General features: G+C 43.5%; 1 protein-coding gene across 2 annotated transcripts in view; it reads right to left on the bottom strand.

Annotated features, from left to right (window-relative positions):
* Positions 1-459: 459 nt before the first annotated feature.
* Positions 460-16,702, bottom strand: part of HAPSTR1 (HUWE1 associated protein modifying stress responses) — an 824,185-nt gene continuing 807,942 nt past the window's right edge. The window contains exons 2-5 of one of the 2 annotated variants that reach the window (XM_050713750.1): positions 14,707-15,074; positions 13,797-13,877; positions 9,525-9,800; positions 460-1,844 (exon numbers count right to left, since the gene is read on the bottom strand). In XM_050713750.1, the coding sequence (XP_050569707.1) occupies positions 1,600-1,844; positions 9,525-9,800; positions 13,797-13,877; positions 14,707-14,926 (822 nt within the window). In that variant the 5' untranslated portion in view covers positions 14,927-15,074 and the 3' untranslated portion in view covers positions 460-1,599. Of the gene's footprint in view, positions 1,845-9,524; positions 9,801-13,796; positions 13,878-14,706; positions 15,103-16,702 lie in introns of those variants that run through there. The other variant, XM_035548769.2, reaches the window with a different exon arrangement.

Here is a 16,702-nt window from a genome sequence, read left to right as displayed (position 1 = left end):
AGATCTGACTCTACAAGCACATAAGCAGAAGTCTTGAAGAGCTCTGTATATTAACAGAGCTCAAGGTGCCTTAACTTAGCTAGAACCAGAATTTAGTATTGTGGATCTAGCATAGCTGTATTTCATCTAAGAGAAACCAGCATATGCTTCCAGTTAAGCATGCATACCACCTAACTAAATACCCCTTTCTCAACTTGCAGGTTTGGATCTCTTCGTTTTTTTATTCCTCCTGTATTATCCCCTCCTTTGGCAGAGATTCAGAGGCGCTAAAACCCAGCAGTCTCCACCAAAAAGGAAAGACTTCTTGTAGCTATATAAAAGTTCTTTGACATATCCTTCCCCATTCAGAAACTGATTTGCAGCTGATCAATCTTAATCTCCATTTCAGTTTTAGATTATGCTTAAGTTATGGCAGCCAGAGTTTGATCCTATGAATGTAAGCTCAACACAAAAAGAAAGCCATTTAACCTTTTAATTCAGCCTTACAGCATGTTTATCCAGAGCTTTTTTAATCAACTTCCAGTTTTAAATTATTTTCTTAGCACTTTACAGAACCTATGTGCCTCTCCCTCCCAAGGGAAACAGCATCACACAGACCCTTAAGTTAGTCCAAGTTTCCACATGACCAGAAGTCTTACTTGTTAAGAGAACACCCCTTTTCCAACTACTCCCCCACACTCCCTCTCCTCCCACCCCTCCCCAGCAATGGGCAATTACTTCACAAGAAATGTAAAATGGGATATGGGTGTACACAAAACCTACCCTCCACTAATACTGAACAGAAAAGCCTATTTTCCAATTACAGGACATCTTCCTCTAAATTTAGGTCAGCACTGGTGCAGTCTGCACAAGGATAATACCAATAAGTACATATATTTTCCTCAAACTGAAGATTTAAAAGCCTATGAAGTTAATTGGGGAAGTTTAATATTGCTACTTCAGAGCACTAAAACACACAAAGTGAATCCAATAAAGATCTTGTACTGATTCAATATTAAGTATTAATTGCATGACCATCATAGCACCTCTTTACATTATCACACAGTCACCAGAATTATCAACTGCTTTTAAAACTAAAGAGGGTACAGTCCAATATTTATAACTTGCACACTGTTACTATAGAGAAACTAGGTGCATGGTACAGTGCTGCAAAAATGGAAGCCTGCAGTTTTGACAAAGATGCCAAGTCATGTTGTAGACAATTTCAGTCAAACTGGCAATACTGTTTAAGCAAATACTCAACACAGCAGGAAATAAAGGACAAAAAAAGCATTCTATAACCAAATAAACATCTGAAATTTCCTTTCCCTTTAAGAATACAAGTAAGGTCACTTTTAGCCTTGGAACGGATACATGTTCGCCTATGATGATCTTGCTAACTACTACACAATATCTGATGTCCTCTGCTAAGAATATAGTTTAAGAAAGCCGCAGTAACAAGAGGCATCTAATGTAATATCTAAAATTTCTTATGGCAATTATTGAATTCATTTGTCTTAAACAGTGAGTATGGGAAGATGGCCTCATGTTTCCTTTTCAATAGTACTCTGAGGATCAAGTGGCTTTCAAGCAGCATGGTGGGTTTGAAATTTTTGCAGTTTAGATCATTCTGTTGCGTTTATGAGTTGGTGAGTCTGTAATGACATCGCCACACTGGGCTGAGGTACGCTTTCTAGTTCCACCATTGTCCAAGTGGAGTGCCATTTCTTCTGATATGAAAGTGTTCAAATCAACATCATGGAGTCCATTTCTCCTTCGACTAGCATTGGAGCCACTGCTCACGTGAGTAGGAGAGCCTGGGGTACTTGAGCGAACACTTATACTAGCCATTGCACCACTAAGACCTGGGGGGAAAAACAGAAAGAGCATTTAGGTCAAACAGTAAAGAAAGTTAATTTCCTGTGTGTAGAAGGGATGATATTGAGTTAACTTAGTGATACATTACAGGCACTTCATTCTGTTTGTACCACACCTACTTATTTGAAGTCCAGAACACACCTTCCCAGCTTTTAGTGCATCTAGAAATCAGAAGGACCACTTATGACATTTAAAGTGATCTTACAGAGCAGGTTGTAACAGCACACTACAATAAATGGTAGCTCCATAAGCAAGTGACATGCTATTCAGTGTGTACATACCACGCAGACAGAACAGGCTACTTCAATGTGAAGGCTTCAACCTAAACCATTAGTTTCACAGAAGGAAAAAGTCTCCCTATTAGGGGCTTATTTACCCAGTCCCCTTAATTCTAAGGAAAATTGCAGTATGACAGCAGATTGTAGATACATTTGCACAGCAACTCTTAAATAATGAAAAACTATTTCAGGGCTACCACTATTAGCCAACACATTAGTATTCAGAAGAGCATTTAACCAGAAAAGCAAAACCATACGTCAAACCCCCAAAATTTACTACTGGCAGTTCTGATCTAAAACAATGTCACAACAGGTAACCTGAACATAAAGCAAAGCAACAGCAGGGTGTTAGTGTTTATTTTTCTTGTTTAAAAGAAATTTCTTGTAGATACATCATGCTGATTTAAACATCTCTTCAGTAACCTTCAGTAACATTACTATTAAAGCTTAGCTAGCAAGAGCAGAACATTCCAAAACAGAGTCAGGACACACAAGACTAGCAATCCTCCTCTACTTGAAATTCAGGCTACACTTCAAGCAAGAACTCAGTATCTTCACTGTCCTAACTGCTTCAAACCAATATTAAAGAGTACAAGTCTACTAGCCCTAGAAAACTACCAAAGCAGAAATTGTGAGAATGACAGAACAAAATGTAGATCAGTAGAATTTTCTAGCAATAAGAATAAGCAGATTAAGTTCTCCAATAGGGTTTCCTTATTAGTAACCCTGAAGATCTTGAGCTCCGTATTAGTAACCCTGAAGATCTTGCACACTGAGGTCTTCACCAGTCACAAGTACCCTGTACCTTTGTCCAGCCATCACACTCTGAACTGTGTGCGCTGCCACATCATATGCAGTCAGCTAGGCAGCCAGCAGCCACATACTGATGAGTAAAGCCTAACCCAACCCTACCTATTAGCTGCCAGTAGGTCAAACAAGTGCCTCCAAAGGCTCTGTGAAGCTCAGCTGTAGAAGCTACCTTATACACAAGCTCTGCTTTAGGGTTAGGAGAAATTCAGTTACCTGGAAGAACAATTGACAGAACAGCTTACATGCTGCATGTTTCTTGACCAGATGAACCACATTCCATGTAAGTATTAAAGTATTAGAAGTATGCTTTGAAAGTCTGATATTCCTATTCTTTACTAGAGCTAGGCTGTACTGCAACGAATGCAGCACACAGCATACACATTCCCTCAGTCAGCATGCATTAGGTTAGAAAATCTCCACTGTTTCAGATTTGCTCCCTGAATATTTTGCCATTAAACAAACCAGTCAGAAATCTGACCACTTGTCAAGTCATGAAATAGCACCTTAGACTACTATCTACAGTACAGTCAGTATCTCCTGACAAAGCATTTAAGACAAAAAAAAGCTACTAGATCAGTTGCTAGAAACCTCAGGTAGAAGATAAATGGCTTCTACACCCAGCTGCAGTGACAGCAGGTTGATACACAAGTCAGGATGGGGCAGATCCACCCATTTCACTCTATTGTACATGAATGCTGAATTAACATTTAAAGCTCATTCTTTCAGTATTACAGGATGTACTGTGCATACTTAGAAGCATGTTTTAAAGCCTGACTAGAATCCTGTAGTCATCTGCCATCTACAGTGGCAGACAGTACTGCAGAAAGTACTTGAAGAGCAGAAACTTTTTATTAAAAGCTAGTTCAAAATAGAGATTTGTTCTTGCACTCCCAGCAAGAAGGTTGAGCTCAAATTGGAAGTGATGAGAAGAGGCTCATATATACCTACCAAAAATTAAAGCTGCTAATCGGATGACACAGATACCTAAGCAAAAAAATACAAGTGTGCAAAACTTGGGGAGGTTACAAATCACTGCACAATTCAAAGACAGCAGCAAGTTTAATTTCAACTAATGTAACATACATTAGAAAAACTTGAATTTATCCTGGACATTTCAGTTGGAAAAACAACTCTGACAGCAGAGGGTGGATGTTCTGACAATTTCAAAGCCTAGTCGATACTTTGTGAAGACTTCCCCACACTGATTCCAAACAAAACTGCTCTAAACACACAGGTTCAGTACTGTTACTTTCACCAAGAATCAACAGCTTACACCACTTCTATCAGTCATTTACTATTGTTATATGCAGCTCCTAATCAAATGGTCATTGTGGTTTTTTTCATCAAAATGTATTCTAAATAAAACTGACCTGTGAGATAAGAACATGTTTAGGCACCCAAAAGCCGTTTTTAAATAGAGCCTTATCAAGTACAGAGCATTTTAAAACAATAGATACACGAGTCAGAATTAAAAGACATCCAATATGCTGCAACACATTCTAAAACACACTGACAAGGTTTGCAAGCAATGCCTCAAGCAGGCATTTACTCTTCAATATTTACATAATACTAAACCACTGCAAAGTTAAATTCAAAGCCAGCCTCTAGGAGACTATTTGGAAGGTAAAAGCTTCAATCAAAACTGGTGCCAAAGGCAGCAGAGTCATTTTGATTTAGTTTCTACATAGATCAGAACTTGAGGACATTATACCATACTTCTAGTTACTGTTTAATTTTCCATCTGGTACAGGCATTTAGTAATACTGATGTAACAAGCAAGTCTTCACTCAGTACACTAAAATTGTTACTCTGAGTCTGTTGTCTCAGTTACTAGCAGTTACCATATTACATAGCACTACGAACACATAACAGTTTAAGACCAAGCAATCAAACTAATACAGGAGAGTCAAAATTCAAGGCACATACTGAAACCTCAAGTTGCCATTTCATGGAAGCAATGTCTCTGAAGACACTCAGCAATGCAACTGAAGAGATGTTTCTGTTGACAGAGCATCTTTTTGAAGCAATGATCTACAGTTCATTTCTTCTAGTAACTAGTCACATAAAACTCAAAATCCATTTATTGTGAATTATTCTGAGAGTTTTCGGTGTATTCCAACATATCTACCAAAGCATTTGAACATTTACAGCAGTAAATGAAGCAGTAATATATATACTAAGTAAGATGACATTGTTAGCAACACCATTTTACAGCCTCAAACTTCTATACTGTGATTAACAGGACCTAATCACAGGCACATTAGTTTTTGTCTACACAACAGGACAGATTCAGATAGCTACTAAGGCTTTCGTTCTTTCATTACACGATGCTTACCTCTGAAGTTTCCCACTTTCTACATTAGAAATCTTTAACTACAGAGGCTTTTAAGAAACATGTGATTCTCTCCTTTTTAAACTTTAAAGAGCTGTATGCCATATCCAAAATATTTTGCAATATTACTTACATTCTTATTCCTGCTCTTCCTTTTATCACAAAAATCTACTTGCATCTGAAAAATGCATCTAGATCATTTTATAACACTACTAGGAAAAGATATGTAAAAAAAGGTATGGCTCACACTGTCGCACTGCTTACAACTTCTCATTTCCAGTTATAGTATATATTAGCACTTAACTGAAACTTTATGAACTGCAAGCTGAAGTTTTACCTGCACTATAACCATGTCCACAATAAGTTACTTCAGGTCACTACCAAAGGATGACACCCTGAGTAACTACTGCTCAACACAGCAATATTAACTGCTGTTTTCCAGATGTTTTAATCAGCAAGTATCAAAAGAAACATCCACATTAAGTGCAACTAAAGCAGGAGTTAACCCAAGATACATACAGAACAGAATACATAGATCCTTCTCACCCTTCTACGCTGTACTTCTAAATTACTGCTCATAGACCAACTTTCAGCAGTACATAACAATCCTATGACAGGCATATACAGAACCTTCATGCCAATTTAAACCCTATGAGCCTAATCTGAACTCTGCCCTCCCATCTCAACTTCCACCAGCTGTTTCTTCCCCACTTTTTTAAACAAAAGACATTCTGCATTGCAATTTAATATTTCAAGACAAGACCGAATGGAAGTTTAGGGTTTTAAAGAAACCAAGCCACACACTTCCACATAGAGTAAGGGTTTGCCCCACCAAAGGGACTGAATTTATGATATACATCAACATTAAAGCTAATGAGCAAAAGCAGTAACACTGCCTCACTGTGCTGTTGACCCCAATGCATCATTTTTAGTATTAAGTACACTGCTTTTCAATATTGCCTTCCTAGGCTTGCTTCACATCTTGCTCGTATGATAGCACTTTCTCCCATTATGCTGAAAGACTAGTTCGTAGAGCACAGATCACATCCCAGATTAAAAACAAGTATCATCTACAAGCAGAATGTGGAGAACCACCAGCACATGGCATGCAGTCTTGCAGACAAACATAGCACATTAGCTATATCAAGGCAGAAAGTGACCAGGCACATGTCAGCTTTGGGGAATTTTATTATTGTCAGCTCAATTTGATGTAATCTTTATTTGAAAAATCTTCTTTTACAGAACTGGGATACATTGATACACATTCAGGAAGTACATAAAAATGCATCTACACCTATGCTAACTGCAAGAATGTTTTAGGGTTAAGTAGGAGTTAAAACTCAAGTTTGAAGAGCTGAACAAAAATTTTTCGCTATCACATCTAAAAGCTGAATGACATTAGATGCAGTTCTTGAAGTTTCAGAAAAATCCACTTGGACCTCGGGGTAAGAGATCATACATTACCTTGAGCTAACTGCTCAATGTTTCTTAAGATCTGAAGAGTTAATCTTTAATAATGAGTTTCTAGCCATACTTGATTTCAAGGGTACCCTCCAGTACACCAATAATGGAAAGCTAACACTTCTACTTGCCGGAGTTTACTCTCTCAAGAGTAGTTAGTTCCAAAAACTCATCCTACAGTACCCATAAGTTACACTACAGGATTTCAGTAACAGGTCCGGTGTAGTTGTACCAGTAGAGTGAAGAGGTAGATCACATACTACAAGCTTTTTTCAAGTATAGCTTGCCTTAACATTGTTTTTAGCTACTGTAAGGAGTCTTCCCCAAATATCACAAAATTAAGTTTTGGTTTTGAAATCCCTAGCTTTTGTCAAGAAAGCCATTAACCATCTTGCTGAACTACAATATAGGCCAGATAAAACAAGGTTTAAGACCGAAGAGGCAAGATTAAAAATGCAGTCTTAGAAGAAAACTTTCATGTACAGCTACAGCTTAAAGCTTCACAGCTTATTTTGTCTTAGATGCATGCTCATCTGTTTCATTTACAAAGACCTTGCTTGAAACAGCAAGTTTCAGTATCACCCCCAACTGTTTCAACCCATCCATGCTACCAATAGAGGAAATACTCCACTTCCACAGGAAACTTATCAGCATAAAAAAAAGTCTCTCCCTTACACGGTAGCCAAAAACTCTGCTTAAAGCCTTAATCCTGAACACTTGCTAAGACTGCTACTCCCTACCATCAAGTTTCCTCACAATGCCTAGCAGATCACATTTAAACAGCCTGACAAAAGTGCACATGCACAGCCCTACAAAGTACTTTAAATTATGAACACCTGCAGATCATTCACAGGTTTCAAAAATCATAATAGTTCTGAGAAGACCAATGATAAATAGGAAAATAGTTCAGTAGTAGTTTGGTCACTACTTCCCTAAAGGGCAGGAAGTAGAGGTAGGAATGCTCGTTGTAAGCAATAACCTGAAAACAATTATGGGGCCCAACACAGGCTTAGTCACTAAAGGACTAGCACAAAAAGTAAGAGAGACCAGATATAAACTGATATTGGAGAAAAATTAATCCAGATGACAGACATGTAATCTTGTCAACCACCTGATGGAGAATACACTTCCAGCCCCTACAGTGCATTACAGGGCAGAGAACTTCCCACAGTGCTCATGAACCTTATTTCTTTCATATTCCATTAACTGTTCCTTCAGTTCTGTGACTTCCATAAAATACCTCTATCAAGCAGATGCTAAGAAACAAAGACATGGAACAAGGACCTGCTCTAAGGAACCTGCTTTGGAAGGGGGGTTGGACCCAATGATCTTTTGAGGTCCCTTCCAACCCCTACTATTCTGTGATTCTGTGAAAATAACTATACTACCAGTGAAAACACAAGCTGACCCTGCTTGAGAGAACTATCTGCATTGATATGCATCTGCCTAGCTTACTCTAACCCAACAGCAGCCTTTAAAGCAAGCTGCACGCAAGATTTAACTATGGTTTCAGGAAAGATTTTTCAGAAGGCTGCTTATCGCTTTGTATCAGGTGAAAGTCAGCTTCTGCAGCAGTTGCCTTGATGAAATCAGCTTAACCCAGTGAATAAGCAGTACTGGTACACAATTCTCTAACCAGCCTCCAGTATGAGAAGGAAAACTGCCAAATACTACATGACTGGGTGGCAGCAGCATGCTTCATTGAAATGGCAACAGAGCAGCAAACAATACCAGAATTAGGCTGTCACCTAGACAGTAACAGTGTCTGGCTTATGTATCTTGAAAAACTGCCACAGAGCAGAACCAAAGACCGCATTTTCAGGAATCCACTCATCTAGTTAACTCACTAATTCTATTCCCACTGAGGATTAGACAGTAAAGATTGTTTATTCTTCCAGAGTTATTTCTAGAGTTTCATCTTTAAGTCTTCATGAATGGTCTAACTATTGATACTTCAAGGTATCTGCTACCCTTTAGCATTTTTTAGAAGACAAAATACATATGTGAACTGCTTTTCACCTTAAATACACTTTATCACTTGCAAGGAAAAAGTTCAATGCAGAACTAGCTACTGAACATCCTTATCTTAGAAAAGGCTACACCACCAACATTGCTGATGACAGCAAGGAAGCTCAGTGACTTTGAAATTCTCTCATACTAAGACAGGGAACTAGAACTCAGTTCTGAACAGGACTCTTGCTGTGAGGTGAACCTACAACACCCCTTTCCCAGTGTACTTCTTGAAGCAGAAGACCACTGTATTAACCTGTGCAGAACAAAAAGGACACTAGAGTGAGTTAGGGCTCCCCAAAGACAGAATTCCAGACATTAGATTACCTCCCCTACCCCACACAGATCTGTTAGTTACTTGCTACTAGCCAAAATTTAATATTTAACTAGTTGCTAGCACAGGATTTTCATTTTCCAATAATTCTGTTTACTTTAGCATTGGTACAAATGCCAAGCATCTTCGTGCTTCAAAAATGCTACCAGAAGTTGATACTTCATTCTACAGCTCTGAACTCTGTTAGGATCCAAATTGCATTTTTATACAGTACCTTTTCCTCATTCATTCAAAATGTGACAATGCAACTTTTTAGTAACTAACAAGCCTTATACATGCAAAACTGCTCTTAGAGAATTAGGTAAATACCTTCAGCTGGAACACAGGTACATGACATGACATTAGGACACCAACAGTGACCAAGAGCCAAAGCATAAGAGGAAGACACACTAAGAACCCCCACCCAATTTCAACCAAGTAGTATTGAAAAAATTACTGTTACCATGCAGAGCTATGGCTTCACGGAAGGGTTGCAAATCAGTCTCTACAGATGAGCTAGTTTCTGTGGAAGTAGCTCGGTTAGGGGATACTACAGTCAGTCTTGGGGGAGCTCTAGTATTTCTTGGAGGAGGAACTTTTCCACATAGGAAGCTGATCAAGTCTTCTCTACGAATAGTTCTTCTGCGTTTTTTAACCCACGCTAACACATCCTTATTCCGACGCTGATAGCCAATCTGAATTCCTACATCAAAGCTTCGCTGATGGGCATCCACACTCTCTGCAAGAAGACAGAAAAGTATTCTTAGTGCATGTTACAAGTGAAACAATATATAGCATGGTACACCACTGATATGGCTTCCTGTCAGCCATAAGCATTAAACATTTCTTCTACCTGTCACTATGGAATGATGCATATTAAACCTAAACAGAATATTAACAAAAGGAGTTCCCCTTCCCACCCAACATTACAAGTCAGAAAGTTAACAACCCAAACACCATAGAAATAGCACATTTGCTATACTACATGTCAACAGTACAGCACTATTTAGGAAATCATACTGTATTAACAGAATCAGAGGTGGTCAGTCTGAAACAGGTACTTAACAGACAAGCATTGGCTTAAGGAGCAGCTGCATGTTTTGACTGCATTCTTGAAGTAGATCAGCACAGTTAGAAAAACCCACATAAAGGAATAACATTTTCTGAATTCCAACAGAAGGAACTTTCAGAAAAGTCCAATTTCTTTAGAGTCCCTCTAATTTAATCTAAGTTTTCTCTGCAGAAACAATTTGCAGGATACCATAGTTTTCGAAAAAATTTAAAACAGTATCCCCAATGATTTTCCATTAGCCAGCAACATTCAAAGGAAGTCTCAAGTTTTCTTTCCCTATTTAGACCCCATTAAAAGTTTGATACACAGAAGCTTGAGATGTGCTGCTTGTAATTAAACCTGCTACAAAAAGCAATTTAATTCTCCATTCATGTTAATGGTCATCTGTGTACAAAAGTACACTTCACCTCTAAAAGGCACTCCTAAATTATTTGCATTACATTGCTTTCAAACCTCAGTAAGTACATTTCTGGCTACTAGTTTCAGAACAAGAAAATTTCACAGAAGAGTAACAGGTGGGACAAGCCATATTTCTCTACTCAGTAATGCCTATCTTGAGATAGATTCATCAGAGCTTTGCCAGCAACTATTTCAATTTTATAGAAACTGCCACCATGTTAGCTCTTGCTCCATTAAAAGCAAAATAGTATCTACTCCAATTCCACTTTATTTCCATTTTTTTTTTTTTAACCTGGCAAAGCTAATTAAAACTGCTTTTTGTATTCTTGCATTACTAATGAAGTCTAATGTAATGCTGTTCTGGGCAAACAGCTTTTAAGAAATTTAAGAACAGCTGTCCAAGACACTGGTTTACAGGCAAACTGACTTACACATCTAACCTAGTTCTCACATACAAAAACAAGCATAATCAGTTTAAATGTTTAAGAATGGCATTTAAGTCACCACTGCACAGCCCCCAAAAGACAGCACTAAAACCAACACCACTGAATGCTCTCCAAACAGAATACACCTTACCAAGAGAAACATCTCAAACTGATCATGTTTTAAAAGCCACAAGGCTTACTGTAAGCTGTACAGGTACACTGCGAACATTAACATTACTTCCATGCACTCTTTATTAAGAGTATTTTTCCTTATGCTGCTTTGTAACCAAAAGACTAGAAGACTTACGATTGCTAATTCCTGTCAAAGCAATGGCAACATGACAGATTACTCCTCCAGCCATTTTATGCTCCACAGCATCTAAGACTCCAATGCACTAGTAAAAGCCACCCTAACACTTCAGAGCTAGTCTGTAAACTGACAGCATTCCTTTAATCCCTTCCTGAAATACCTTGAGAAAGCCCTAAGAAATAAAGAGCCCAGCTTTATGTCAACAACCTGCTTTTCTTGTATACAAGAACACTTGACAAAGGGCTAACTAGAAATTGTTATGAGGTCAAACACTGACTACTGATGTACCCTGGACAAATTTCAAGTATTGTTACCCTGGGAAAGATTAGACTTGCATTAAAAGCTACAGCTGCTTTGTTTACAAAGTTCAGCTGGCAAAATATACAAGCAGTCAACCTGCCTACATTTTGCAATTATGAAGTACTAACACCACCAAAAAATACAGCATTTATTAATAAGGTAAACAATAGACTCAGAAAGTCATTCTAATGACTAAGACCTTCTACAGAGCTCTTAAGTTGTAAACCCTACCTTAGAAAACAAACCTTCACTTCTTTACTGCCACCTGGAAGAAAGTCTGTTGTCTTTCAGTTAGGCCTCGATCACCAGCACCATCCTGAGACTGGCGATCCAAGACCTTCACACTGTGGTACACTGAACTTTTAATCTATTTTGAGGAAAAGTGCTGACATTCAAGATACCATGGCATCCTCTTTGCACATTGTTTCTTGTGTTGCTACTGTAAAGTTTTGGATGCCTCAGTTAGCAAATCAGAGATCTGTTGATGGGGCAAGACAGTTTGCAATGCTTAGCCACAACAAGTAATTCTACAATGCTTTGTCAAAATTCTTTCAAATCAAACACTGAGTATGTGAGAAACCACAGGATAATTATGAACAGTTTATCACTGAAGGCAAATTCACTTTAAGGAACTCCAACTTATAAGGTATGACATCATCTAGATGGTTCTAGGCATGTTCTCAAATATCTCCACTTGGGAGGTTAAGTGAAAATTGGAAGACTGTAGTATTATTTCAGCACTGAGACCATTTTAAGGGAAGACTTCCAGAGCTACTTTTTGAAGTATTAAGTCATACCTGGCTGAAGACAGCTTCCTATTTGAATTCTAGTTTCCCTGATCCTTGACAAACCACATATTCTTCTGTTAATCACATTATTGTAGGAAAAAAATAGGCCTCATTTTGCCTATAACAGAAGTAGGCAACTGATTTAAGCAAAAATAAGCAGCCTTAGACTTCATAGCAAGGATGCTGTAAAGACCAATGCAATTTGTTAAACAGACAAATATCCACTGCTACTCTGGCTCCATGCTCAAGTGACTGGTGTCCCAGGCCATGTTTTACTGATCAACTCTTTCAGGCCAAGTTTGTGCTGTTACTTTATGTGCTGCCCCTTTATACAACCTATCACATGTATACAATACTCACATGCACTTTTTGCAGGAGAGTCATGTCTCTACCAGCAAGGGTTATTTACCCACATTGACTCTTTGCTTTCCCCACATCTGTCAGAAACTTGATAAGCCATCACAAACATTACTAAATTCAGTTGTTTAAAGCAATTCCCACAAACCAGGAAACTCAAGACAAGCAAAAATCTTGCACGATGTACAAGTATTGCTGTACAGACCAAGAAAAAAACACCCCCAGAACTCAAAAAACATGGAAAACATCCATCAGAAAAACAAATTTGGAACTTAGTCTATGTTTCTTCCCAATAATGGAAGACAGTAATAATGGGATTCACATTGTGCCAATTCAAGCCTCTACTGAAATTATTTCTGTACAGTCTTTTGACCAAATTAGAAGCCACTGACTGATTCTTCTGCAGCAAAGAACTCTTATGCCAACCGAAAGAACAGCAGAGTTCAGAAGCAGGCCTTGATCAACAGAAACAGTCAAACAGCAAAAAAGCACAGCCATGTACAAAGTGCATTCTTATCAAAGCTTTGGCTAAGATTGCTTTCTTATAGACACCCTGGACACAGTCATTACATGATTCAGGTGCTTAAAATAAACTGGGAGGCTTATTTAAGAAGCCTCACTGTCACAAGAACAAATTTTATTTCCGCCACAAAGCAACTATGCAGGACTCTGCAAACACTAAGCCTAACTTATACTTCACCACAGATATGCATTTATCATACTGATATCCCAACATTTAATACACCATGAAATACATGATACACAAGAAATTTAAGTACTAAAGAAGCTATTGCACTCTTCCCTTGAATTCACACGGCAAATTAAGAACATCCTCTTTCAAGGGTCTCAAAATAAAACAGCTTTCAAGTTGTTAATCACTAGCATCAGGCAACAGAAAAGATTCAACTACTGTCAGCTAAAGTGGCCCTGGGAAAACTTGCAAGATTCAGGAAGCAGTCTCGGGTTAGATTTTATCAGCATGAATAAGAGACATTAACAGTCCCTATTTATGAGTAAGCCAAGGCAGGAGGCAGAGTGGGACTCGGCAGGGAGGGCTGCCAGGGCAGCAGGAGCAGCCCCTTACCTTTGTAGAGGTTGGTGACCGCAGTGGCTGCATTCTGGAAGGGGACCCAGAGGGAGAGCCCCGGCTGCTGGCACACCCGGTCTGCAGGAAGGGAAGGACACACGCTGTTTATTTTGGAGTCACCAACTCCGAACGGCCATGTTAGGTTTCGCCATTTTGTTCCACCTTCCGAAGGCAACTCGGGAGCAGGGCCGGGAAGGGCGGACCGGCTGCGGCCCGGAGCAGGGCACCGGGCACGGCGGCGGCAGCGTCCGCAGCCCGCCGGGGAAGCGCCGTGCCCTGCCCCCGCCCGCAGCCCCCGCCGCACAATGGGGCCGGCCCCTCACTTCGCCATTTTGTCGGAGCCTCTTCCCCGGGCTGGGCGGCAGAAGCCGCCACCGGCAGGGCCGGCCTCCCCCCCACCCTCCCGCCGCCGCAACTCCCCGGGCCCTCCGCGGGGCTCGCCCCCGCGGTCCGGCACCCTCCGGCCGCGGCCCCCCGCCGAGGCCGCCCTCGCCCGACCGCCCCGGGGCCGGCGGGGCCCCTCCGGCCGTCCCCCGGGGCCGAGCCCCCGGCCGGGCCGCAGCAACCGGCCCGGGCCCCTCCGCTTGGGGCCGCCACGGGCGCGGGCCGAGCAGCGGCTCGCCCCTCACGCCATTTTGTTTTCCCGGCTGCCTCTATGGACGGGCGCGGAGCCCCGGGCCGGAAGCCCGCTCCTCCCCCTGCCCAGGCCGCTGTCGCCCCCGCAGCCCCTTTGTGGCCCCGCTCCCAACCCCGGTGCCCCCCTCCCGGCCCGGCCCCGCACCGCCGGGCTCGCCCGTCCGCTGTGCCCGGCCCCTACCCGGCCTCGCTCAGGGCCGGCCGCCCCCTCACCCCCGGCCCTGCCACCACCCCACCCCGCCCCCCGCGGGCGCCCCCCGTCCCCGCTCACCCTTGTAGAGCTGCGCCACGGCGGTAGCCGAGTTCTGGAAAAGGTGCCAGAGCTTCTGCTGCTTGTGCTCGGGCTGCGCCGCCGCCTCGTCCTGCAGCTCCGGGGCCAGCGCCTCCTCTTGCTCAGCCTCGGCCAAGCACTGCCGCTCCCACTTGCTGAACCAGTGCTCGGGGCCGTGCTCCTGGATCTCCGCCTCGCCCTCCTCCTTCTTGTCCTCCATCCTCCGGCCGGCTCCGCGACCCCGCCGCGCAGGCCCGGCCCCGCCGGCCGGCCCCGCTCGCCTCTTCCTCCGCGCCCGGCCCGGCCCTACCTCACCCCCATGCTCCCGGGCGCAGCCCGGCCCGCTCCGTCAGTCGGCTGCACACACACTGAGCGCCGGCGCCGCCCCGAGCGCAGTAAAAGCCCGGCGGAGCCGCCCGGAACGCGCCGCCGCCCAACGCCCGCCCCGCAGCGCAACTGGCCGCCGTTGCCCCGGCACCTCCGGTTTGAACGGCAGCGCCTCGTTCCATTGGCTGCTCCGCACGCCCATCAATGCGTCGCGTCACGAGGGGCGGGGACGGGCCGCAGATTGGTCACGCCGTCACAGACTCGTGCGCAGACGTCGCCGGCCGCCAGGCGCAGGCGCAGTGGGGCTCCCTCCCTGCCCCCCCCAACCCCAGCCGTCGGCCCGGCCTTGCCCCTCCCCCTGGCGTGAGCCCTGAGGCGGCTCCGCCCGCGGCTGCCCCTCGCCCCCCCGCCGGGACCGCGGCCGTGAGTGGCCCCGGGGGGCCTGAGGCGGCGGCGCGGGGCTGTGAGGGCACGGCACGGCAGGGCAGGGCAGGGCGGTCCTGCCATCTTGGCGCCGGAGCCTCCCCCGAGCCGGGCGAGGCGTTGCCCCGCCTCGGGCTTCCCCCGGCTGCTGGCAGTGACAGGCGGCCGCCTCCTGACCCGGCGGCGGGGCACGTCCCCGCCCCACACAGCGCCGCCGCCGCCCGGCCCAGGCCCTACTGCCCCGGGGAAGATGGCTGCCGGGGCAGCCCGAGGCTGCTGGCCGGCCCTGCTGCACCGCCGGGCCGCGGGGGGTTATCGTTGTTCATCGTACATTTGCACTGTGTGAGACACAATTCCAATACATTATTGACAACCTGAGTTTCTTTGTGTCTAAGCCCCTCATTTACTTCACACTCTTCAAAATACAGCTGTGGAAATCGCATTCATGTCTTAACTGCTCAAGTCACAGTAATGCCCCTCCAAGCCCCTATGCAAGACAAGCCATGATTTTCTGTAGAAATGCTGATTAGTCGGCAGGCACATCGTGTTCCCCTCTCTCTGTGTCCTCTGTAAAATACTTGGAGCTCAACAAACAGCTCCAGTGACAGAGCAACTGACATAATGCAACGCTCTTACGTGCTCGGAATGGGGAACCCTTTCACGGTCACAAGCCAGTACACATTTTTAAGGTACGGCCCGGTTCAGCTCTGCACTGTCTACCCTGAAAGTGCAGCACTGTGGGAATTGTAGTTTCCAAGAGCCGCCGGGGAACTGCTGGCATTGCTGCAGTGCCTGAGGAACACAAGTGATGAAATTTCCTCAGCACAGTGAGGAGAGCTGGAGGAAGATGACTGAATGTATGTGTCAGAGCGAGGAAGCAGGAGGATGACTTCAGCAAGGTGCTCTGTCTCCAAGGCAGCCTGGTGAAGAACGAGCAGTGAAGTCAGCAGATTGAGGAGCTTTCTCCAGCATGAGGCTGGATGGGACGTGGTAGCTTCTGGCTTCCTAAGAGAAGACCGGGTTTTGTGCATGACTGAGGTGAGGCTGGCTGTGGATTCAGTAGGGGAAAGAGAGAAGTACAGTGGTGATGCAATTCCTGTGAAGCCTCCACCCACTCCTTTCAATCCCAAAGAAAAGAAGAAGCTTATATCTGAAATTGTACCTCAAATATGCACTCAAGTGAAGAGGGAAACTGAGCTAGTTACTGCATCTTAATTTTAGCGCAAGCATGATACCCGTGGAAGTA

The sequence above is a fragment of the Cygnus atratus genome, chromosome 15, assembly GCF_013377495.2.
Source record: "Cygnus atratus isolate AKBS03 ecotype Queensland, Australia chromosome 15, CAtr_DNAZoo_HiC_assembly, whole genome shotgun sequence".
Classification (NCBI taxonomy): Eukaryota; Metazoa; Chordata; class Aves; order Anseriformes; family Anatidae; genus Cygnus; species Cygnus atratus.
The sequence above is the reverse complement of the archived record's forward strand: the minus strand, read 5'-3'. Positions and strand labels throughout refer to the sequence as shown.